Here is a 26,442-nt window from a genome sequence, read left to right on the forward strand (position 1 = left end):
TGTGGCTGCTGTTTCTAGTCCCTTTTTTACTATTAGAGATGAGTCATTAATTAGATTAAAATAATTTAATATCTCAAATTGGTGACCATGTGTCATTCGGTTGTACTGTGGGGGGGGGTGTTACTTTTGATTTTAATTAAATGTAAGATTTTTTTTAAAGCGGTTGTCTGCTTGCCAGGAGGAAGTTTTGGCAAGTCCTAGATCCAGCAATAACACACACAGTTGTCTCCCTCCCGTGAGGTGTTTAGAATAAATGACAGCCAGGCGTCCTCTTTCTCCCTCAGTGAGCAACAGAGCTGAAGCACTTCCTCGTAATGGATTTTCATGTAAAGACAATGTCTTTGCATCCTCCTAGTAGCATTTCCTTTTTTAAAAAAAGGTTTTATTTATTTTTAGAGAGCACAAGAGATGGGGAAAGAGAGGAAGAGAAACATCAGTGTGTAGTTGCCTCTTGAGCACCCCCTACTGGGACCTCACTGGCAAGCCAGGTATATGCCCTGACTGGGAATCGAACTGGCAACCCTTTGGTTTGCAGGCTGGCATTCAGTCCACTGAGCCACACCAGCCCTGGCTAGCATTTCCTATCTACTGAGTGCAAACTGTCTGCCAAGCTCTGCACTAAGCCCCTTGTGGACATTTTATTTCATGCTCAGAACAATCTCTTATTTGGAACATCTTCCTCATTTTTCTTAAATTTAGGAATAAGTCACATACCATAAAATTCACCATTTTAAAATGTAACATGCTGTGGTTTTTAGTATGTTCACAAGGTTGTGTAACCATTACCATAATCAGTTTTGGAGCATGTCATCCACCCGAAGGGGAACCCATACCATTAAGCAGCCACTCCCTATCTCTCCCATGTCCCCTCTGCCCCTGATAACCAGCGATTTGCACTCTGTCTCTATGGATTTGCTTACTCTAGACATCTTAGGTATGTGGAATCATATAACATGTGCCTTTTGTGACTGGCTTCTTTCATTTAGCATGTTTTGAGGTTTATCCATGTTGTATCAATCTTTCATTCCTTTTTATGGCCGAGTGATATTCCAAGTGATGCCACAGTTTGTCCACTCATCAGCTGATGGACATTTGCCCTCTTCCTCCTTTTTGGCTGTTGTGAATGAAGGTCCTGTGAACATGCACGTGCTGGTTTCTGCATGAATTTTTGTTCTCATTTTATTGAAGAGGGCACTGAGGCTGGGGTTCAGTAACTCGCCTGAAATCCCACAGCAGGAAAGCCCCGACTCAAGAAGAGCCTCCATTTGGATCTCAAGCCCGAGACAGCTCCCAGGCCCACGCTGTAGCCACTTCTTCTGGCTCTTGTGTGGTTGGGGCACGTCCTGATGTTGGGTGTGGTGGCCACTGGCTGGGGGCCCGGAAGCTCAGCTTTGCTCTCCGAGATAGATACTCTGCAGTCACACCATCTATGAAAGCAGTTGGGGTCTCTGCAGCAGATCTGTGAGAAAACCCCTTTCAGTTCTGGATTCCTGGGTGTGCAGCCTCTGTTGCTGGGCTGTAGGCTGTGCTCTGCAGGGGCCCCTCCCGCTGGGCCCTGATGGGGTTTCACCCCCATTTCCCTTGCCCCACCAGGACCACTCTCCACTGACCCAGCCCTCCTAGCACTTGAGAGAAAATGTTAGGCATGTCACTTTCTTTCAACTGAGGATATTTGCAAGAAGTAATAAATGCTTGTAAAAATATCACACAATACAGAAGTCTATAAAATAGAAGTAAAAGAAACAACTTCCCTAAACCCATGGCCACTTTCAAGTTAAATGGTCTTCCCAGGTTCCCAGAAAGGTTTTATGCCCCTTTCCCCTTGTCCATGTGCCTTTTTACCTTTCTCTCTACTACCTGCCGGGACTGGTATACGGGGTCGGTGACTCAGGCTGTGAAAGAATTGACAAAGAGAGGAAAGTGTAGAGCTTTTATTCACTCTCCAAGAAAGTAGAGGGGCCTGGTGTGGAGAGGTGCACAAGGGGCGGGGGCTCAGCCCCTGGGCTGCAGCAGGAGGTGTAGTTTGTTCCAATGTTATCTTCTGTCCGTGGCTGCAGGGAGCAGTCAGTTCTGTTCTTGCTTTCCAGTAATTTCCAGTCCGGGGATAAGCTCAGAAGAGTAAAACAGCAGTCATGTTTAACAAGGTCACAGGCCTGCTCAGCAAATGGTGCCACATAGCGAATGGAGCTGGCTTTGTCCTTCCAGTTGTGGTGGAACTTTCTGGACTCCTGTGAGCTTCGGTCGGCTTCTCCTCCACCTTTTCTCTCCAAGTGGCATGATGCAGGGAAAGGCAGGGAAAGGCTGCTGCAGACATCGGGAGTTAAATACCAGCAAAATCCCTGAAAGTAGTTCTCTGGGGATGGGGATTTGCCTGGGGGGTAGGGCCCGGGCTCCTGTTTGTCTTAAACCTTCTAGACTTAGCTCTATAAGCACGGTGTGCAAATAACTGGGAAAAGCCAGCCCAGTTGTGCTGCTGGTCCTTCGTGACTGGTGGCTTTGCTCACTCTTTGTGTCTTGTATCTCTAGCTTTGGGGATCAAGTGGCATTTCAGAGACTGGCAGCCTGGGTCACTGAGGTCCAGCTGTTCACAGTTTTGTTTCTTACACCAGCATGCCAACTTGCACTGAGCTCTTGAATGCACCTGGAGGGCTGGGAGTTCGATCTTCTGGAAGGGGTGCTGGCTCTTCCCAGCAGGCCCTGTCTAAGTTTCTATTTCATGTTTCAAAAAACAAAATCCTGTTTTCTCTACCTCAGCCTCCTGAATGAGAGTGCCATGGCTGCGTACTGGCGCCCTCACACAAGGCCACATCACCCTGTTAAACAGAGCCCTCTCACAGTAGGGTGGCCGACAGCCTGGGTTTGAATGGCAACTCTTCTATTTCCTCACTGTGCCTGAGTGTGCACAGTGTGAAACAGGATGCAGATAACAGTGCCTACTTTATGAGGTTGCTAAATTAGATAAGATGTGTCAGGTGCTTAGAAAGGTGTCAGGCACTTAAGCAGTAAGTAGCCATATAAGGGTAAGCTGTGATCGTATTGCTTTTATTTATTTATTTTTAGCACTGTCCTCAGCTCTTGGCAGTAAGAGTGAGCGTAGACTAATGTAGTGCCATGGATAGACCAAGGCTTTGGAATTGGACTACCTGGGTTCAAATCCCAGCTCTAAACTCATGAGCGTGGGGAGCCAACGTCACCGAGTCTCAGGTCTCCCTGTCATAGTGTATGTTCTAGCATATTCTAAGGCATGGCAATCCAGAAATTTGGCTGTGGCTTGCAGTCTCTCTTTGACAGGAGTCTAACTAAAGAGCCTTGCCTCAGTAGCCTAATGGGGTCACAGAATGTCCAGCCTGGTTGATACCCCCCAAATTCCATAGTCCTAACCCTTGTTTATAGAAGAGGAGGCAAAGTCCTGGCGAAGTCGTTTTCCTGAGACCCCCTGGCTGATAAGGAGGGGCTGGGACAAGAGTGCAGGCCTCCTGAACCCAGTCCGGGGTGCTCCTCCCCGAGCGTCACCTGTGCCTCTTTCAGAGCCAGACACACGGACAACGTAAGGGAGAAAGCTGAAGAGACAGTTGTTCTGTCTTGAAGTGGCCTAGTCTGAGGGGTGGTGGGAGGCACGGAGGCCAAAATAACTTGCCATGAGTGAGTAAACCTAAAGCCCTACACAGGCGTGGGCCAGCCAGTTCTCAGTACATGGGAGTTACTGTCATTATTGTCACCACTGTCATCAACCAGGGCCAAGTCACCGCATTTGGGTGGGAGGCCTAGTGCCTCTATGCTGGTGACTCTCAAACTGGAGCTGGCATCCGCATCGGAGCGCTTGTTAAAACACAGGCGGCTGGACCCGACCCCCCAGAGCTTCTGATTCTGTAAGTCTGGGGAGGGGCCCGAGAATGTGCATTTCTAACAGGTCCTGGAGTGATGCTAATGCTGTGGGTCTAGAGCCCCCACTTTGGGAGCCACTGAGTTGGACTAGCCCTGGCTATTGAGAGCCGTCCTTGCACCTGCCTGGGGGAAATGCGTGCTCTCAGGCCCCGTCCCAGGCCCGCGGTGTCAGAATCCTCATCCTAGAGGGATCCCCAGGTGAGTGTTACTGGGAATTTGGAAAATATGGGTAAATGACCTCTTGCCCTGTTCTAACCCTGAGATTCCATGAAAAAAGATGTGCTGTAAAAAAACAACATTCTGGATGTGACCAGGTCACTTGGCCACAGATTCCTCCCATTGCCTTGGGAGCCTTGCTCCTTGGCCAGGCCATGGAGCCCAAAGTGCCTGCCAACCCGAGGGCCGGATGCTTTCCTTCTGTGACCTGGTTGACAGGGGCTCCATGATCCTCTCTGCTTCCCCCTGTCACCAGGCCAACCTCTCAGCAGGGACTGAGCAGGGGTCACAGTCCTGTGTTTCTAAGAAACAACTCGAGCTTGACCCAACCCCCTGACTTCAGGCACAATGTTCTGTTTACTTTGTGGATTTTTCTTGCCTTACCCTTGTTCTGCCCACCAGCTACTTTTCATCAGGCATTCATTAGAATTAACAAGACAACCTTTAATGAAGGGCCCGTGTGTTGAATCAAAATCTTCTTTAAGACAGCGTACTGTCTTAAATAGAGGTTCGGGGAGATGCAGTTTGGCCTTCTTGCAATAGTAATTATAATTACGAGGATAATTATGCCTTGTGTTTATGACAGTGCCTTCCCCAAGCATCTGTGTTCTCTACCACAGCCCAGGTATCAGTAGCTGGGGACACTGGGGGGAGGGATGCTGGAGTCCAGCTGCTGTCCAGATGTTGGTGTTGCCCCTGTCACTAGCACCCCCGAACCCCTGTTTGGGTTTGGGCTCAGGCACACATGCCTCCCCAAGTAGCATAAGATGATTCCAGCTCCAGAGCTTTCCTGTGTGGGGACCCTCTGAGCAAGGGTGAGACTCCAAGAAATTGGAGGAGAAGGCAGGGCTCAAAGGTAGAGTCCTAGATGGATGAAAGTCCTCTGTGCCTCGGCCCATGCAGCACCCACAGCTGGGTTGCCTTTCCTCTCTCCTCTCTGACCCTAGTAGTTGCTCATTCATCAACATCCAGCCTGAATCCAGGAAGACCAAATGTCCTGAGCCGTCTGGGACTGAGGATGGGCCCTTTAGCACTGATGCGGGACTTTCAGCCCTACAATTGGGAACATTCTGGGTAAACTGCGACAAGTTGGTTCACCCTCCTGGAACCTTTGCATTTGGATTCTTTGTACTCCACTCTCTTACCACAGTGACCTTGGATAATTTACCTATCAACACAGATCTCATTTTCCTCCTGTGAAGGTAACTCATGGTTCTTATGGGAATTTAATGAGTTAATACATAAAACGCATCTAGTACCATGCCTGGCATATAGTAAATACTAAGTGACGTTAGCTATGCTTGTTGTTTTATTGAGCTGAGTGAGACCTTTGAAGTCACCTGGTCTCCATCTGGTGCAGGAATCCACTCTGTGGGGCCCCTGCTTGTCACACACCCCGTGGTATAGCACTTAGGTCCTCACACGGGGGCCTTTCCTTTAGGGCTGGTGAACCATTCCCTGTTCCGTCAGCTCTGAGGACCCATAGAGAGTGGGGCCCTCTTCTTGGAGACAGACATCTCATGGCTCCTTGAGGATGATTCTCCTGCCTCCAGCCTGGGTTTTCTCTTCCCTGAGTACGGTGACCACAAGGAAAATAAAAGTGGTTAATTAACTATGAAAGATAATCAGTCTCTTTATTGAAAGAATTGCAGATTAAAAGAAGAGATACCCTTGATCATATTAACTAATATATTTTTAAAAATGACCCTCTTACTTATTGGACAGAGGTATGTAAATTGGTGTAAATACTCTAGCAGTTTGGCAGTGCACATCAGGAGCCGTGTACTTGTTTCCTGATTCTGTTTTCTGTTCTTGACTGTCTTATGTCACTTTCCTATTTCTCTTTAGTCTTATTTTTTAGTTGAATAATATTGAGCATTTTAAATAATGTGGATAACTGTGTATCCTAGTTATAGATCCTCTTTCACAATCTGCTGTTTGCCTTATTCTTTCCAAGCACCCAAGTATTTTATATGTTTTATACAGTTAGGTTCATTGATCTGTTCCTTTGTGATTCTTTTATAGCTCCTGGATGTAGGAAGTCATCCTCACATAATATTTTTTTAAAGATTTTATCTTTAGAGAGAGGGGAAGGGAGGGAGAGAGGGAGAGAGACATCAGTGTGAGAGAGAGAGACATTGGTTGGTTGCCTCTTGTACATGTTCCAACCAGGGAAAGAACCTGCAACCCAGGCTTGTGCTCTGACTGCGAATTGAACCAGCAACGCATTGCAGGACGATGCCCAAACAACTGAGCCATACTGGTCAGGGCCTCACATAATATTTTTTATTTCAAAAATATTTAAAGTGTAATTTGATGTAGAATTTATTTTTATTTTTAGGTTATTGAGAGTCTCTCTCTTTTTGCTTTCCCATAATTATTAATGGTAATTCTAACATCAGTTATTAATCCTTCCCTTCCCTGATTTATTTGTGAGGCCTCCTTCATTAAATAATGACATTTTTTATGGACCAAATTTTATGGCCTATATATTTCTATTATGTATTTTCCCTATTACCCTCTTTTTAAAACTATTATAGGCTTATAGTATTGGTTATATCTCAATCTTTTTTTCTTTTAGAGTTATGCTTGCTTATTACCCCAGTTGAAATTAAAACCATTTCTCTCTGGCTGGTGTAGCTCAGTGTATAAAGTGTGGGCCTGGGAACCAAAGTGTTGCTGGTTCAATTCCCATTCAGGGCACATGCCTAGGTTGTGGACCAGGTCCCCATTAGGGGGGTGCATGAGAGGCAACCACACATCAATGTTTCTTTCCTTCTATTTCTCCTTCCCTTCCCCTCTCTCTAAAAATAAATAAATGAAATCTTTAAAAAAAATTAAAACCATTTCATCAGGTTAGAAAAATGTTGGGATTTGAATAGGAATTACATTAAACAATCTATGTATAAATCAATTTCTTTAAAAATCAACATTATTTCAGGGAGAAAAGATGGCAGCCAAGTAGGTGGAAGCTGAACCCACTTGTTTCCCCAGCACGGATTTTTGGCTGATCTTCTGACAAGTGACCTGAGCAATCAGCAGAATTTCAGCTGATACGAATTGTTAAAGCCAATGTGTACAGAGGGTGCTTTGCTCTCTCCATACCTGCATAACAGCACACAGTATGTGGTGGGCGGTATGACTCTGAGTCAGCCAGCTGGAGGGAAGAACCCAACAAAGAATGACCCAACAACAACCAAAATGGAATTAAAACAAGACAGCCCACATAAGTGGCATAAACGGCAACCCAAGAGCATCCAGCTCAGGAGATCAAGGAGAGTGCATCACTGAGTCCCATAGGTCTACCACACAAGGCCACCCCATGAAGACAGGGAGTCAAAACAGATTGATCTAATACACAGAAACAAACAAAAAGAGTCACCTAAAATGGGAACACAAAGAAACAACTCCCAATTGAAAGAAAAGGAGGAATCCACAGAAAGAGTGCTAAATGAAGTTGAGGCAAGTCATCTATCAGACATAGAGTTCAAAATAATGGTTATTATAAGGATGCTCAAGGAACTCAGTGAGAACTGCAAGAAAATTAATTGGAGCCACAAGGAACTTAGTAGGAAAAAGGACATAGAGGAATAAGAGCCAGAGGAAATGAAGACTACAATATCTAAAATGAAAAATACACTAGAAGGAATTAGACTTCCGGCAAGATGGAGGAATAGGTGGACGCACCGTACCTCCTCGCACAACCAAGAATAGAAAAACAATAATTTACAGGCATAATTTCACTCAGAACTGTCAGAGGATTTATCTGAATGGAAGTCGGACAGCCAAGAAGTTGAAGTAGACCTGTACATCCAGACTCGTAGGGGACGACGAGCCGTGCGGGTGCGGGCGCGGGCCTGGCACAGGTCGGCGGCGGCGGCGGCGCGTTGAGGTCGGGGGGAAATTTGGCGCAAAATCGGCGTGACAGCCATCCGGGGCGCAAGAACGCAGCGGTGATCCCTGAGTACGCAAGCTGCGGCTGGCGGACCCAGCGGGGCAGCGATTGTGGACCAGGGCAGAGCTTGCGGCCCAGGATCCCAAGCAAGGAAGTGTCTGAGGCCAGGAGAATGGAACTGCCACCATCATTCCCTCCCGTCCCCGCTCCCGCTCCTGCCCCGCCCCCACATATAACGTCACAATTTAGTGTCTGGGGTGCCCAGCCCCCGTGAACACCTAAGGCTCCGCCCCCCACTGTAACAAGAGCGACCAGACCGGAAAAGGAAAAATAATAATAATAATAATAATAATAATAATAATAAAAGGAGAGACAGGGAAAGGCATAAGATATGTTTCCAGCAGAACAGATCAGTCCCCCAGGACTCATCCTTTTGAGCGACCAAGAATTAGCCAATCTATCAGATGCGCAGTTCAAAACACTGGTGATCAGAAAGCTCATGGAATTGTTTGACTTTGGGGGCAATTTAGATGAAAGGATGCAGGTTACCATAAAAGAGATGCAGGAAGATACGTGGAGGAGAGCCAATAGTGAAAGGGAGGAATCTGAGTCTCAAAACAATACAGTGGACCAGAAGGAAGATAGAATCAACCAAGCAGGAAAGCAGGATGAAATAAGAATTCAAAAAATCAAGGAAAAGATTAAGACCATCGAGGACACCTTTAAACGTTCCAACATCCGAATTATAGGGGTACCAGAAGGGGAGGAGCAACAAGTGGAAAAGTTATTTGAACAAATAATAAAGGAGAACTTCCCCAATCTGGCAAAGGGAACAGCCTTCCAAGAAATCCAAGAAGCTCAGAGAGCCCCAAAGAAGTTGGACCCAAGAAGAAACATACCAAGGCACATCATAATTACATTAGCCAAGGTAAAAATGAAGGAGAGAATCCTAGAAGCAGCAAGAGATAAGGGGACAGTCACCTACAAAGGAGTTCCCATCAGACTGTCAGCTGATTTCTCCAAAGAGACCTTACAGGCAAGAAGGGGCTGGAAAGAAATATTCCAAGTCATGAAAGACAAGAACCTACATCCCAGATTGCTCTATCCAGCAAAGCTCTCATTTAGAATGGAAGAGAAGATAAAGTGCTTTTCAGATAAGGTCAAATTAAAGGAGTTCATCATCACCAAGCCCTAATTTTATGAAATGCTAAAGGGACTTATCTAAGAAAAGAAGATAAAGAAAAGACATGTATAGTAAAAGGACAGCAAACTCACAATTATTAACAACCACACCTAAAGCAAAACCAAAAGAAACTAAGTAAACAACTAGAACAAGAACAGAACCACAGAAATGGAGGGCACATGGAGGGCTAGCAGTGGGGGGGGGAGGAGGAGAGAGGGGGAAAAGGTATAGAGAATAAGTAGCATAGAATGTAGGTTGAAAATAGATAGGGGGAGGGCAAGAATAGTATGGGAAATATAGAAGCTAAAGAACTCACAAGTATGACACATGGACATGAACTAAAGGGGGGGAACGTGGGTGGGGGAGGGGGTACAGGGTGGAGGGGATGAAGGGGGAAATGGGACAACTGTAATAGCATAATCAATAAAATATATTAAAAATAAATAAATAAAATTAAAAAGAAAAGAAGGAATTAAAAGCAGCCTGGATGAAGCAGAGGATTGAATCAGCAAGTCAGAAGACAAAGTAGAGAAAAAACACCTAGTTAGAGCAACAAAACAAAACAAAAAGACTCAAAAAGAACAAGGATAGTTTAAGGGAGCTGCAGGACAACATGAAACATAACAATATTCACATCATACAAATTCTAGAAAGCAAAGGAAAAGAGCAAGGGATAGAAAACCTATTAGAAAACATAATGACAGAAAACTTCCCTAACTTAGTGAGGAAAAAATTCATGCATGTCCTGGAAGCACAGACGGCCCTAACCAAGATGAACCTGAAGAGGCCCTCTCCAAGACACATCATAATTAAAATGGCAAAATTTAAAAACAAAGGCAGAATTTTAAAGGCAGCAAGGAAGAAACAGCTAGTAACATATGAGGGAGCTCCAATAAGGCTATTAGCTGATTTCTCAACAATAACATTGCAAGCCAGAAGGGAATGGCATGAAATATTCCAAGTAATGAAAAGCAAAGGCCTGCAACCAAGTCTACTCTACCCAGCAAGGCTCTCAATTAAAATGGCAGATGAAATAAAGAGCTTCCCAGACCAAAAAAAAGTCTAAAAGTATATATCTCCACCAAACCAGCATTGCAAGAGATGTTAATGGGTCTGCTTTAGGAAGATGAAGAAAAAGAGAGAGGAACACAAGAACAAAGGGAAAAAATGGCGATGGATAAATATCTATCAATAATAACTTTAAATATAAATGGATTAAATGATCCACTCTTAAGACATAGGGTAGCTGAATGGATAAGAAAACGACCTGCAGATACGCTGTCTACAAGAGACCCACCTCAGAATAAAAGATCTACACGGGCTGAAAGTGAAAGGATGGAAAAAATATTCCAATGGACATGAAAAAAAAGCTTGGGTGACAACACTTACATCAAACAAAGTAGACTTAAAGGCTATAACAAGAGACAAATAAGGTCACTACACGATACTTAAGGGGACTGTCCAATAAGAGGATATAACCCTTGTAAACATATACGTACCCAACATATAGGCACACCTAAACATACAAGGAAAATCTTGGAAGACTTGAAGAAAGAGATCAACAGCAAAACAGTCATAATAGGGGATTTGAACACCATGCTGTCAACAATGGATAGGCTGTCCAAACAAAAAATCAATAGGGATATTGTAGCATTGAATGACACTCTAGATCAAATGGACTTAATTGATATTTACAGAGCATTCACCCCAAAGAAGAAAAGGTACATTTCTTTCAAACACACATACAGCTTATCTTTTCATTTGCAAAGAGAGACCACATGGTAGGACACAGAACAAGCCTCAACCAATTCAAGAAAATTGAAGTCATATCAAGCATCTTCCCAGATCACAATGGCTTGAAACTAGAAACCAACCTCAAGGAAAAAATAAAAAATATTCAAATACATGGAGACTGAATAATGTTAGTAAATAATGAATGAGTTAACAATGAGATCAAGGAAGAAGTCAAAAAGTATCTGGAAACAATTGAAAATGAAACAACAGCATAAAACCTTTAGATACAGCGAGGACAGTCCTGAGGGGGAAGTTCATACCAACACAGGCCTACCTAAAGAAGGTAGAAAAATCTCAAATAAGAGTTCCGGCCAAGATGGAGGCGTAGGTGGAAACCATTCGCTTCCTCACACAACCAAAAGGAGGATAACAACCAATCTAAAATCAATAAACAACCCAAATCACCAGAAAATCAAACTCCATGGAACTCTGACAATCAAGGAATTAATGAAAAAATCAACCAAAATAACCAGACCGGTAAGGTGGACCACACAGGCCGACTCAAAAAACCCCCAACAAGGCGGCTGGGGGGTGGGGCTGACTGCCCAGCTCAGCAGAGCTGCACTGGAGGGACTGACTTACGGGGGGGAAAAAACGGAGACTCAGAGCTGACTGTGGGCTAAGGCTGGGGTTGCTGCGGTGGGAGACACTTCCTGTCTGACAGAGAGTCTGTGGGAAAGTGCGCTAGAGACGAGCAGCTTGCGTTGCTCCCTCTCTGGCCCCTCCCCCACAGGCAGCACAGCAAGGAGGGTTGCCCTGCCTCAGTGAATACCTAAGGCCCTGCTTATTACAACTTAACAAGACAAAGAAATATGGCCCAAATGAAAGAACACAGCAAAACCTCAGAAAGAGAACTAAGCAATGAGGAGATTGCCAACCCATCTGATGGAGAATTTAAAGCCCTGGTAATCAAAATGCTCACAGAACTGATTGAGCTTGGTCAAAAAATGAAAGAACAAAAGAAAGATACCCAAAATGAAATAAAGCAAAATATTCATGGAACCAACAGTGACAAGAAAGAAACCAGGATTCAAAGCAATGATTTGGAACAAAAGGAAGAAATAAACATCCAGCTGGATCAGAACAAAGAAATAAGAATTAAAAAAATGAAGAAAGGCTGAGGATTTTCTGAGACAACCTGAAACATTCCAATATCTGAATTATGGGGTACCAGAAGGAGAACAGCAGCAAGAAATTGAAAACTTATTTGAACAAATAATGAAGGAAAACTTCCCCAGTCTGGCAAAGGAAATAGACTTCTAGGAAGTCCAGGAAGCCCAGAGAGTCCCAAAGAAGTTGGACCCAAAGAGGAACACACCAAGGCACATCATCATTAAGTTACCCAAGATTAAAGACAAAATATCCTAAAAGCAGCAAGAGATAAGATGATAGTTACCTACAAAGGAGTTTCCTTAAGGCTATCAGCTGATTTCTCAAAAGAAACCTTATAGGCAAGAAGGGGCTGGAAAGAAGTATTAGGAGTCATGAAAGGCGAGGAACTACATCCAAGATTGCTCTATTCAGCAAAGCTTTCATTTAGAATGGAAGGTCACATAAAGTGCTTCCCAGATAAGGTCAAGTTCAAGGAGTTCATCATCACCAAGCCCTGATTATATGAAGCATTAAAGGGACTTATCTAAGAAAAAGAAGATAAAAAATATGAACAATAAAATGACAACAAACTCACAACTATCAACAAATGAACCTAAAAGAAAAGAAAAACAATGAAAACAAAAACTAAGCAAATAACTAGAACAGGAACAGAATCAGAGAAATAGACATCACACAGAGGGAGTTCAGTGGGGAGGGGGAGGGAGGAATGGGGAGGAAAAGGTACAGGGAAGAAGAAGCATAATTAGTAGGCATAAAATAGACAGGGAGAGATACAAAATAGTATAGGAAACAGAGGACTCAAATAACTTATATGTACCACCCATGGACATGAACTAAGGTGGGGGGAAATGCTGGAGGGTTTCGGGGGACAGGGTGGAGGGGGGATAAAGGGGAGAAACTGGGAAAACTAATAGCATAATCAATAAAAAATACTTTAAAAAATCTCAAATAAACAACCTAACCCTATATCTACAGAACTAGAAGAACAACAACAAACAAAGCCCAGAGAGAGTAGAAGGAAGGAAATAATTAAGATCAGAGCAGAATTAAATGACATAGAGACTAAAAGAAACAATTCAAAGGATCAGTGAATCAATCCACAAGCTGGTTCTTTGAAAAGATAAACAAAATTGACAAAGCTTTAACCAGACTTATGAAGAAAAAAAGAGAGAGGAACCAAATAAATAAAATCAGAAATGAAAGAGGAGATGTTACAACTGATACCACAGAAATACAAAGGATTGTAAGAGATTACTGTGAACAGTCAAAGGGTAGAATATTTGCATTACCCCCACAAAGATTACCCCTTGGTCTGCTTCCCACAACCCTCCCATGCCCTCCAGGCTTAGGGAACCACTGATGTGCTTTCTGCCTCTATATGTTTGCCTGTCCCGGACATTCCATGTAAACGACCTCATACAATATGTCATCCTTTGTGACTGGCTTATTTCACTTACCATAATGTTTTACATGTCCTTCAGTGTTGTAGTGTATGTTGGTACTTCATTTCTTTTTATTGCTAAACACAGTCCTTTTTATGGAGATACCACAGTCTGCTTGTGCATTCAGCAGCTGGGGGGCATTTATGTTATCGCCATGTTTTGGCTGTTATGGATAACGCTGCCACAAACACCCATGTGTAATGTTTTTGTGTGGACCCATGGTTTTATTCTCTTGGGTATATCTTAGGAGTGGAACTTTTTAAAAATCCTTATTTCTTGATTTTAGAGAGAGGAAGGAAGAGAGAGAGGTGGGGAGAAAGAGGAAAAAAAGAAACATCAATTTGTTGTTCTACTTATTTATGCATTCACCAGTTGATTTATGTATGTACTCTGACTGGGGGTTGAACCTGCAACCTTGGCATATCAAGACGACACTCTAACCAATTGAGCCACCCGGCCAGGGCCATACGGTAGTTCTTGAGGAACTGCCAGGCAAGGCTCTGCAGCAGTTGACTTGCCTCTTGTGCAAGACGTACTTATCTTTGGAGTGACAGGACTGGGAAGAAGGTCAAACCACAAAGTCTGTGTGACTTGCCTGTTCTCTGACTATTATAAAGTAGTCATAAGGCCGCAGCCTCACTGCTGAGACTTGGATGATTCCACAGGGACTTGTGGATTTTGCAGGGCCTCAAGGACATCGCCATGAATGCTGGTCATCTCTGTGCTGGCAGAGCTCTGCCTTCCACATTATGGCTAGTAGGCTGTGGTGGTAGAGAAGGTGCTGGAATAAACCTAAGGTTCAGGTGCGAGGTAGGGACAAGTGTGGTTAAGGGTAATGAAGACTCTTGCAGGAGGGAAGACAGGGTGTCAAGCCTGGCACAGGGGGGACAGGTGGGAGAGCAAGGGGGCTGGGAAGGAGCACCGGGGCTGGTCAAGTCCTTGGGCAGCTGTGACTGCTAACTCTGGTCTGTCTTTGTTCTTTGGCTGCAGATCTGGCCGAGTGCAAGCTGGTTTCTTTCCCCATTGGCATCTACAAGGTCCTGCGGAATGTCACCGACCAGATCCAGCTCATTACACTGGCCAACAACGAGCTCAAGTCCCTCACCAGCAAGTTCATGACCACATTCTGTCAGCTCCGAGGTAGGCCCCGGGCAGCTCAGGCTGGGGGGCGTGGCTAGCTCTGGTCCTCAGGCTCTGACCCTGTTGGGAGTGTAACTGGACATCAGCTGGACCCAGGAAGTCATTCCCTGGGGGAGGCTTTGAGGATGGACCTGTGTCCTTCCTGAAGTCTGGAAATGTCTGTGTCGCTTCTGCCTACATGGCTGTGAATCTACTTGGCTAATGGCCCAGGGTGTGGCTGCTGGAGTGATTTCTCTTATCCTAAACAGCAGGATGTTTGGGGTCCAGAGGTCTAGGAGTGGTATTTCTTGGTAAACTTCCCCTTCCAGCCCCCCAGTCTGGCATTGTTTTCCTGTGCTGTTTTCCCAGTTCGGGAGTGACAGTTTCCAGGATTGCTGGTGTTTCTTTCCTCCATGGGGCACACACAGAGCGAGTGGACAAGGGAGTTTGGCAGGGAGGTGGGTGGGAGGCCGATGGGTGGGCATTACAGATTCTTATGAAATGGCTCCTCCGGATGGACAAGCAGGGTGCAATGGACACTCCAGTGCCTGTCCCCTCCCCACAGAGCAGCCCCTCCAGTGTTACTCAGCTGCATGGATGGAGCTGCAACCTGGGCGCTTGGCATGTTTGTGAAATGGAGGAGCAGGAGAGCTGGGGAGAGCACTTCCTGCCTTCTAGAATCCTCTGTCTGATAGAGTCATGAAAAGGGTCTAAGAGCCTCTTTAGAGAAGAAACCAGTATGCAAAATCCTGATGGAACAGGAGGAGCACGAGCAAGCGTTGCTCGTACAGCTGAGTTTAGGCTTCCTGGAGGAGGTTTGGGCATTAGGCAGAGCCCAGAGAGGAGAGGGAGTGTGAATTGGCAACCAGTGACTCAGGTGGGAGCTATGGGCAGGACCTGGAAAGACCACTGGTGAGGCTCAGACACAAGGGCAAGGGAGAGGGCGTGGTTTGTGTAGTCATTTCCGAGTGAAACACACAAAGCTCATATTGTTATATAATATGAAAACCATAACACACTAGATGTAGCCTAAGGGCCACAGGTGGGAGAATCTTCCATAAAATATCAGAGCTGTCTCTGTTACCTCATTTCAGGGGTGGCGCAGGGAGAGAAGGGGCTTGTCCAGAGTCTCAGAGCAGTACGCCCTGGTTGCCCACCTCCCAGGCCAGGGCTGCCTTTCTAGGCCACCTGCGTTAGCTTAAGGGTCCCCCAGAACTCTATGTAGCCAATTGGGGTTGGATGTTTGCTTTCCAGAGGAGGATGGAAAGATAGAAAGTGGGTGGTAGGGGTTGACTGGAGCCCATAGGGAGGGCAGTCAGGCAGGGGGCCTTCCTGTGGATAAAAGGATTCACCAGTGCATTCACCCAACCCTTGGGCACCTCCTGTGGTCCAGACCTCTGCCTCAGAAACAAAGACCAGGGGACCAGGTCTCTCCCTGAAGGAGAATGAACTCGGCAACAACACCAAGTGCTATGATACTAGTGTGGACAAAACACTGGGACTGCTGGGAAGAGGAACAAATTTTTCCCGAGAGTGGCATAGGCAATGGGGTGGGTGTGGAAGCAAGGACTTTCAAAGGATTTGACGTTGGGCTGTGCCTTGTGGGATGAGCAAGCTGGCCCTCTCCAGGGGGACCGCAAGGAATGCCAGTGAAATGTGCTTACAGCCTCGTGCACTCAGGCCTCGGCCCTGGAAATATATTCGTCATACGCTTTCGGGCAGAAGTCTGTTAAAGGGTAGAGTCTGAACTCCCTCCTGTCCTTGCCTTGGGTTACAGAGCGAAGGCTGCATGTACCCAGCAGCGAGGGGCTGGAGCTGAGGACCAACCTGCGGCCACAGAGATAGCTCTGAGCCCCAGGCTTTGTCATGGTTTCTCTCTCAAATAGGAAAACCCTCACCTTTTATGTGTGAGGAGGGGGCTTGGGTAGGGTCTGCTGGGCTCCTCACAGCCTGTCAGTGTCTTTTTCTGGGTTCTGACAGAGGAGGGGGCTGCTCTGGTGTTGGGGAGAGCACCATCTGTGACTCCTTTCCTGCTAGGTTGCCATCTGTGGGTGCCCTGGGGACCGTCTTCTACTTGGCTCATGGCCCCTCTGAGCAGGTCGTCTTTAAATGGTTGCCTCCCCTTGATGTCCTTCACCCATTTTAGGCAGGAAACAGCAAGCCCTGGGAAGGACAGTGGCACAAACGAAATCAGTCCAAAGGGCAAGTGGGTCCCAGGGTCCAGCTCTGGCTCTTTTATCTCCCCTTTTCCTGTGATCCCCTCTCCCCACTTCTCTATGCAAATCACTTAGCTCTTATTGAGTGCATCCTGGGCCTGCCAGGCCAGAGGTGTGTGAGATACACCTGCAGAAATGAACCAAGACCGCCCAAATGAGAACTGGCAGCGGCTGCTCTTTCAGAGCGGCTCTAGTGAGGGAGTCAGCTACTGTCCTTGGACTTGGCAGAGGCTCAAAGGCAGGCAGAGGAGTGGGAAAGCTTTACAGTGGATGAAAGGGAAGGCTTTGGGCGTGCCCTGATTGGAGGCCAATCGGCCCAGGGAGCTGGCGGCAGGCCAGCTAGCAGTGGGGAATCCTGTGTGATTGGTTAGGGTGCGTATTTGGCTTTCTCTGGTTGGTGCTAAGTTGGAAGTGGGGACAAAAATTAAGGACACCGTCAGTAATCAAGTTCTGGCCATTTGGGGCCATTTGTTACAGAGAGGGTTGTTTGGCTTCCTGGATTGTTGATAGAGAAGCAGTCTGACTTCTACGAGTCTGACTTACGGCAGACTAGCTTCCTGAGCTGGTTACTGTGCAGATGGGTCTGTTTGCTGGGCAGGTTGCTGCACGCTGTGGGTCAGAGTTCTGTCTTTATATAGATGTGCTGGCCATTGCCTGTGTGTGCGTTCAGTGTCTCACAGACTGTCTTTCCTCACGAGCGCCTGTTCTGGGCCCAGCTGTGGGCATGGATGGGTGAGTAATAACAGGAGAGCCCAAATTCACCGGGCACTTCACCCTTGCGGCTCCATGCTGAGGGTTTTACATGCATCAACTCATTCAGTCCTCACAGCACCCGGTATTTGGGAAGGATAAGGAAACTAAGACCTAGACCCGGTCCTAGAGGAGCTCCCAGTCTCTCGGGGGAGTCGGGTATGCAAGCAGACAACCGCCCACTAACATGAGGGGTGCTGCAACAGACACTTCCCCAAAGTTCCATGTTCTTCCCCCATTTCCCGCTTCGCTGCAGCCCCTGGGGCACTTTTCTTCAGCTGATGGTGAAGGTTTTCTTTAGCAGGTGAAGGAGGGGAGGAGAGGGGCACCGTGCTGGAGAGCAGCGCGGACACTGGAGCTGTGCAGCAGTCAGTTTCAGTGTGGGATCGGGCAGATATACTCCGATAGGCATGCATTTTCTGCTTCCCTCAGCACAGCCACTGCTGAAGTAGCAGGTCCGGGAGGGTCCATCGCACCTGAGCTACCCACAAAGGCAGCTCCCAGTTGCCGGTGACCAAGAGTCCCTACCCGATTCCAAGGGGGTGACAAGGCTGTGGCCTGCCACATCAGTTTTTGCCGTCAGTCCTCAAGAGCACCTGGCCCCTAGGGTTACCTGGCTGACCTCGGTAGGGAGAAGGATCCTTTGGACAGAATCCCAGAGATAGGACTACCAAGGCCAGCGGGTGAGGGCGTTTTAAGGCAGTTGGACTGCACCATGAAGTTGTCAAGCACTGAAGTCACCTGAGCCTGGAGTTCACCAGGAGGTGAAGAGCAACCTTCTCTGTTGTCACGCTGAACCAACTGGGACCAACAAGAAGAGAGGCTGGGTCGTTTGGTGCTTAAAGCACAGACACCGAGGTTGAGCCCAGTTCTGGCGTGTGACATCTTCCCCTTACCCGGCAGATCCGTGCTCTGAGGGTTAGCCCTCTGACCCTCGCCTGAGGTTAGGCGCAGCCACTGGGGAGCCTCAGCAGGTCAGAGGAAGAGCGGAGAGTAAGGCTAGTGAGCTTATTCTGCTGGCCACCTCCCTGTGAGGTCCACCTCGGGCTGGCTGTGCCCCTGGTCTGCAGGTCACTTTCCTCAAAGCAGCTTCAACACGACTCTGTCATTTTGGGTGGTGACAACTCCCTGCTCTTAACCCTGGTTACCTCATGGTCCCTTAAGTTCCCCTATAGCAGGGGTGTCAAACTCATTTTCACCAGGGACCACGTCAGCCTGGTGGTTGCCTTCAAAGGGCCAAATGTCATTTTAGGACTGTATAAATGTAACTACTCCTTAACTAGGGGCAAGGAGCTCAGTGCTGCCACCAGGTAGAAACAAGTTGCCGGGCCAACTAAAACAAGGTGGAGGGCCGGATTCAGCTCTTGGGCCTTGTGTTTGCCACCCACAAGTGGCCACCCAAGTCTTTGGACATACTCTGTGGCAAATAAACCCTCCTTGAGTTGATCTGAGTGTGCAGCTCTTCCCCTTTGGGGCTCTGACTGATATTCTGCAACTTATTAGCTCTGTAACCACAGGCAGATTATTTAACTTCCCTGTGCCTCAGTTTCCCCCTTGGTATAATGGAGGGCTCTTGTGAAGACTGACTATGTCATCCCACGTGCAGCCTGCAAGCAGCTGCAGGCCCCTTGCTCCCCAGTGCGGTGCCTGGCACAGAGTAGCGGGTGTTTGCTGCTGGGTGGGTGAGTGGTTGGCTTTCTACCAGTGGTCAGCGGATTAATGACCCTCCCAAAGATGTCCATCCTAATTCTTGGAACCTGTGGCTATGTTACCTCACATGGTAAGAAAGACTTTGCAGATGTGATGCAGTTAAGGACCTTGAAATGGGGAGATGCCCTGGACTGAGTAGGTGGGCCCAGTGTAAGCACACGGGTCCTTATAAGGAGGCAGGGGGGCCAGAGTCAGAGAAGTTGATGGCATGACCTCAGCAGGGACTGGAATGACATGGCTCTAAACCTCTAGTTAGGCCAGAAAAGTCAGGGAACAGATTCTCCCCTAGAACCCACAGAAGCACATCACTCAGCTGACAACTTGATTTTAGTCCTCCAGACCCATGCTGGTGTTTTGACCTCCATAATGGTAAGGTGGTAACTGTATTGTTTTAAGCCACCAATTTGTGGTGATGTTTTACAGCACTGATAGGGAACGCACACGCCCGATGGGTCCAGGGCCTCTTGCCTCGGTCTCCCCACTTGCTTGCTTGGCCTCCCACCTCGTCTCTCTGTGGAGCTGGGGTTGCGCCCCAAAAGGGAAGCCTTCTCTAAGGAACTGCCCTGCCGGCTTTTCCCAGCTGCCTTACCTCCCTCAGCTCCGCTCATCATTCGGCCCCTCCTGTGGCACACAGGCCACATTCTGGCGGAGCTCAAAGTTAATCTCCGTGTGTTTTCTTCAAGCCCTAGCGGGAGCCGCTGCCCCCACCACTGTGGAGGTGCTGGTTATGGAGTGCAGCAGGTGGAGGAGGAGGCTGACCTGTCCCGTGGGGCAGCATCTGAGATCTGCTTCCCTCTCCCGCACAGCCTGGGCCTGTGATGCTGGCGGGAGGGGGCCACTCTCCTTAGAACCTCCAGGCAGGAGTGTGTTGCTCCAAAAGAATCCTCGGCTGCAGAATAGCTGCTTTTTTGATCTAGTACTGTACCACAAGCCTCCCTAAGATTTACTTGCTTTGACCGACAGTGCGTTATTTCCTCCACCTCTGTGAGTCAGATGACCTCTGCTGGGTGGTTCTTCTGTTCCATGTAGTATAGACTGAGATCACCCCTCCGAGGAGGGAGGTCCCTCATCCTCCAGGGCCAGGCTCCGTGTGGCCTCTAATCCGCTTGGACTTCCTCACAGCACAGTGGCTGGACTCCAAGAGGAAGGAAGTGGGTAGTTACTGCCTGGGACTGGAGCTTTCAGGACATCACTTCTGCTGCATTCTATTAGTCAGAGTGGCCACAAGGCCAGCCTGGATTCAAGAGCCGGGGACCTAGACTCATCCACTTGATGGGAGTTACTGCAGAATCTCACTGCAGAAGACACTGGTATGGTGGCAGTTGCTGGAAACGGCTGGCACAGTGGCTTTCTCAGTTTATTAGACGGAGCACTGGTGGATGGGGATTTTATCATTCCTTGGTTGCTCAGCTCCTGGGTGCCTGCTGTTTGCCAGCCACTGTGCTAGGAACTGTGGGGAACTTGGGGTCTGAAAACTGGGCCTGGCATTTCCAAGCCATCTGACCTTGGGCAAACTATTTGCATCCTCAAATGGGCATAATGCTATTACTTCACAGAGGTGTATAAATCCCACAGGCTATTAACTTGTTATCTTTATTTATATATTCTTATAAACCAAACTATGTGTACATTAGAAATAAACAAATGCATAAATGAAGTTAGTGAACAGGAATGAGCGGAATAAGTTCCTTTAGACGACAGTTGGAGGCAGCCCAGAGAGCTGCTCCTGCCGCATGAGCAGGAGAACAGCTCCATCCTGCGTCTTGCCAGCCCTGCAGTTCCGCAGACTCCGGGCTGCCTCTGCCTGACTGGCCTGGGACTCGTGTGCACACCGGGAGCACTGGGACATTGTTTGTGACTCTACACAAACTCAAGTGCCTCAGTCAGCTGTCCAGGGCACGACCAGAGCTGACATCCCTCCCCCTCCCCCACCCCCACGTGCCATGAAGGGAGACTTCGCAATTCCTGTGTTCTGGGCTCTGAACAGAGACTTTCACTCCTGGCGCCAAGATTTATAACAGTCGCCACCCCCTCCACCCATCTTACCTGCTCCCTATGCATTTGTCTCGTCATTCTAAAGCTGAGAGGCTTCATTTGAAAGCAGTTTCCTATGATTTGTTTTTGAAAATGTAATAGATGTACACAATACAATAATACCCCCAGGGCTGGAGAGAGTAATGAGGAAAAATAAGTCTTCCTCTTACAGCTGTCCCCAGACCCCCCGTTCCCCTGCACAGAAGCAACTACCACTAGCAGTTCTAGACGTACTTCTTCTACACCAATGTGAACGTAAGTGTGTTTAATGGCAGTGGCATTGAAACTGTACCACCACAGGCAGACGCTGTTATAAGCACTTTGCAAGCATAAAATTGTTTCAGCCTTTACAACCCTATAAGGTCAGTACCGATGTTGTCTCCTTTTTTTAAATGAGGAAACTGAGGCAGAGAGAATGTAAGTAACTTGTCTGAGGTCACACAGCGAGAAAGAAGGGGCCGGTGTGGAGGGTCCAGATCCACAGAGCCCCTTCATAACTGCTAACAGGAGGAGAGGGTGTGCCCTGTTTCTCAACTCGCCTTTTTTACTTAGCAGCACGTTTTAGATATTGGCCCTGTTGGGACAATGGCAACTGCCCTATTCTTCTCACAGGGCAGAACGGTTAGCGCTGCATTTCGGTTTGTTCCAAACCTGGTTAGAAGAGTTTTCTCACCCCTTCCCTCTGTCCATCCAAGGAGTGGACATTCCTTTCAGAAACTTCACTCCTCTCTCCACACTCCTCGGTCCCCGTGGGCAGCAGCTGCCTTTGTATGGAGCACGAGACATTTGAAGGGCACTCAGTGCCACGCCACACTGGCTGACTGCCCTGCGGGGGCCCTTGCAGGCCACAGCAGGATTGCTGTTTGATGTGGGGGTGGCAGCCACGGCACTGACTGGTCCTCGTGGACAGGTATTTTTGGTTCACAGGCTGGTGCTCAATCCACTGAGCCACACCAGCCAGGGCATGGACAGGTATTTTTGGAGCTGGCACCTTCCCTTGCTGCCTGGCTACAAAAATACTGTGGGCAGCCTCATCTGTTCCTTAGTGGAGTCAGCAGGCCTTTCTCCTCCAGGGTCAGTCTAAGGCCTTTGACTCAGCCTTGGCAGCTGTCCAAGACAGGGATGATTAGGAAGTAATAAGAAGAACTTGGGGAAGGAGAGGTCCATTTAACAGATACTGGAAACCACAGTTCCGTAGGGATGATAAACAAGAGAATGCCATGGGAGTAGGGTCTCCTCCCAGATCCCCTGTCGATCCCGGGAGCTTGAGTTGTCCCACTCAGAGCCCTGGTGTAAGCGAGCAGGAGAAACGTCCAGAGGCCCCCTAATGCCGTCCTCTGGGCCCGGAGGGCCTCAGCCCTCTTTGCCAAGAGAGAAGGTGGCAAGACCCTGGACATTGATGTGACCCCAATGTTGAGAAAGAATGTGTTGTGACCCCAGGGGTGAGAGGCAAAGCTAGATGTGGCCACAACTGTGTTTCCTTGGAAGCTCAGCATGTCAGCCACCTGAGTGGCTGGACTGGTGGCTGCATTTTTATTCTTCCTCTGAAGTGAAAACAGCAGAGAATCTCAAGCGCCCAGCTTGGAATGACGTGAAGTCCCAGGAGTTAGGCAGGACGGGGACTTTGACGGGTATGGGGCACCTGTGTCAGGGAACCCACTTTTTTTGCCTTTCCCTGGTGAGGGGGCCCAGAAATAGTCTCGTGATTTGGTTTCCACTCCAGACTGACTGGACCTATCATGAACAACTTTGTCTTCATAATTTTTTTTAATTTTTTTAATTTTAATTGTTGTTCAAGTACAGTTTTCTACCCTTATAAATTTTGACACTTAGAAGAAATAGACCAGTTCCTTAAAAATCACAAACTACCAAAACTCAACCAAGATGAAACAGCCTATCCGAATAGTCCTATAACCATCACATAAATTGAATTCATGAATACGAAGACCCCCCCCAAAAAAGAAAGCTCTAGGCTCAGGTGATTTCACTGGAAAATTCGTTAAACTCTCAGACAAGAATTAACATCAATTTTACACAGACTCTTCCAGGAAACAGAAAAGGGCACACTTTCCAACCCACGCTACAAAGCCAGTATGACTCTGATTTCAAATCCAGATGGCAACAAAACAAAAATAAAACAAAAGAAAAAGGAAAACGACAGACCAGTGTCTCACATGAACTAAGTGAGCCACAAAAAATTCTCAGCAAAATGGTAGCGATCCAACCCAGCAGCGTATGGAAAGAATTCCATGCCACGACCAAGTGGGAGTTATCCCGTTCTCTCACAGGTGCGAGGCTGGCTCAGCATTTGGGGATCAGCCAGTGTCGTCTAGCACATGTGCTGACAAACAGCGCTGGACAAACTCCAACACCCATTTATGATTAAAAAAGAGAAAACCTCTCAGGAAACTAGGAATACAGGGAAGGCACCTCAGTTTGGTAAAGAACGGCTATAAAATTTCTACAGCCAAGGTCAGACTTGCTGATGACATGCTTTCCCGGAAGACTGGGAACAGGCAGAGACATCTGCCCTCATTTGGAAAGTTCTAACCACTGCACTAAGATAAGCAAAGGAAACTAAGGATGTACAGATGGGAGATGAAGAAATAAACTCTCTGCTTGCAGATGTCATGATTGTCTACATGGAAGACCCCAAGGAACCTGCTAAAACAAACAAAACAACCCTCCTCGTTTAGTGAGTTCCTAGGATGTGAATTCAACCAACACAAGACCTACGAGGCCGTGCACAGTCAGACTCAGAATGCCTTCCTTGGCTTCCTCTCTCGCTCAGACTAAATCTGTGTCTCCCCACGGTGTCCGAGGCCCTGTGTAATGTGGTCCCGGCTCCACTTTCACCATTTTTCCTCTCTCCCTCCCCACGCCAGGCACACTGACCTCTTTTCTGTTCCTTGTGTGTGCTGAGCCTATTTCTTCTGATAGCATTCGTCTGGGCTTTTTGCACAAATGGTTTTTTGTCATCTTTCACTCTGACCTTAAATACCTTCCTAGTCATCTGAAATAATCTTTATTTATTTGTGTGGTTTTTTTGTTTATTACTTTCTCCCCCCACTAGCTAGGGAGAGATCTAGCGTTCATTGTGATTTCCCCAGTCACGCGGTGCCCACCCTGTGGCAGCTGCCGAGTGGTGTGTAGGTGTGTGTTGAGAGCGAGTGAAGGCTCTTTCGATATCACTGCATCTGACTGACTTACCTGTAAGTCATGTGCTTTAGCTGCATTCACCTTCTCTTCTTTTATTTTCTCTTTTGCTGCCTGCATTTGTTAGCTTTCAATTTTGTTTCCACAAAAGGCTGTATAAGCCAAGAATTTAATCTCATGGATCTTGTACTTCTCTAACAGGAATAGTTTCATTGAATGAGTGCTTTCAAAGATTATTCTTTTCATGTTCAAATACAGGACTCTGTGTGTTACAGGTGCTTAATAAATATCGGTGTCGTGCAGCATGCCCTGCCTTTCACAACGCTGTCTCAGCTCATCCTCACAGCCCTGCTGGAAATGGGCAGAGAAGGCCTTCCCGTGAGTCCATCCAGAGAGAGGAGAGCCCAGGGACTCTTGCTGAGTTAGACCAGAACCAAGTCCTCCTTGTTCTTCCCCCTTCATTCATTCAGCACTGCAATGAGCAAGGATTTGCTAAGTATCCCTTTAAAGAACAAGTGCCACGGGGATGAGGGGTGCAACACTGGAAAAATCAGGTGGCAAATGGCCCCCCTCCTTCCCAGTTTCAGTGCAGCCCCTTTGATTACCTTCATGCAGTTAAGGAGCTGAACCCAGGGGTGAGGAGCCCTGCCTACCCATCCATTATTCCCTCTATGCATTTTGCTTTTCAGAATAGCTTCTGAGCTGGGGAAGAGACCACCCATCAGGGAGAGCCAGCCCCTCCCCCTTGCGGCTGGGCTTTTTCTTAAAAGGACTGGGCTTCAGAGAGCAGCTGTCCTGAGGAATGTGACGCTGGGGCAGTGGGTGGTTTTTTACCCATAGGTCTCTTCACCTTTAAAGCAGCGATCTCCAGAGACACCAAGAAATGACTTGGAAAGCTGCCTAAGCTCTATTGAGTGAAAAAAGCAAGTCTCAAAGAGTGTATAATCTATGATTTCATTTTTGTTTTTTGAAAACAATATCCATCCACCTGTGCACCCATCCATCCATCCATTAGTATGTAGATAGAAAAATATGAAGGAATGCCTACCAAACAGCACTGGTCCTCTCTGGGAATAGAAATACATGAAATTTCCATTTTTCTATGTTCCATAGTTTTGAGATGTCAATATTTTTACAATGAGCCAGCACTGCTTTTGTAAACAAAAAATGCTTTTAAAGTTGAACAAACCTTATCAGTCAGGAGACGCCAGTTTCACATCAGGAACAAATAATCCCCAATTAAAACAACAAAACCTTGTGTTTTCCATCAGAATAGCATTTGGCTCCTGTGATAGGTGTTAGCATTGCTCAAGTGCCTGCCTGTTAGGCTGCCTACCACCTTCAGCAGTGACTGAGGACTGGACCATGATTTTTCTTGAGAAAATAAGCCCAGTACAAATAGGACCCAGGAGGCCTGTGCACAGTGGGAAAAATATTAAAGCAGTGAGAACTGTCGCCCTTGGTGATAAATTTCAGCAACAACATCTCAGTGTTAGCAGTGCACCTTTCTGAAGCTTCTTCAAGGTAAACCAGTCACAAACCTTATCTGTGGCAGCTAACACAGCCTTGTGTGGGAGTCAGCAAGTGGCTGGCTGACAGCATGAGCCCTGGGGCCGGATCGGCCTGGGGCAGACGTTGGCTCTGCCACTGCCTACTTCCCGATCTGTGAAGTGAATCCATTCTGCACCTTCTTTGGCAGTCAATGTAAGGATGAAGCTGAGGTAAACCGTGGTCAACACTGAGACGAGGGTACTGCCTGGCATGTGGTGAATGCTCAAGAAATCAAGCTATATATTATTATATTTTTTTATTGTTGACACTATTACAAATGCCTCCCTTTCCCCCACCTTTGCCTACCCCCACCCAGTAGCTGTAGTATATTTTTAAAAAATATTTTGCTTATTTATTTTTAGAGAGAAGGAGAAAGAG

The 26,442-nt window shown here is 47.1% G+C and overlaps 1 protein-coding gene across 6 annotated transcripts in view; it reads left to right on the forward strand.

Annotated features, from left to right (window-relative positions):
- LRRC20 (leucine rich repeat containing 20) overlaps window positions 1–26,442 on the forward strand; it is a 73,074-nt gene that overhangs the window by 23,367 nt on the left and 23,265 nt on the right. For 5 of the 6 annotated variants that reach the window (XM_036026855.1, XM_028512321.2, XM_028512323.2 and 2 more), the window contains one exon: window positions 14,519–14,668. The exons of the other annotated variant lie outside the window; for it this stretch is intronic. In XM_036026855.1, coding sequence (XP_035882748.1) covers window positions 14,519–14,668 — 150 coding nt within the window. The remainder of the gene's footprint in view (window positions 1–14,518; window positions 14,669–26,442) is intronic. 6 annotated transcript variants of the gene reach the window in all.

This window comes from Phyllostomus discolor, chromosome 5 (genome assembly GCF_004126475.2).
Source record: "Phyllostomus discolor isolate MPI-MPIP mPhyDis1 chromosome 5, mPhyDis1.pri.v3, whole genome shotgun sequence".
Lineage (NCBI taxonomy): Eukaryota > Metazoa > Chordata > Mammalia > Chiroptera > Phyllostomidae > Phyllostomus > Phyllostomus discolor.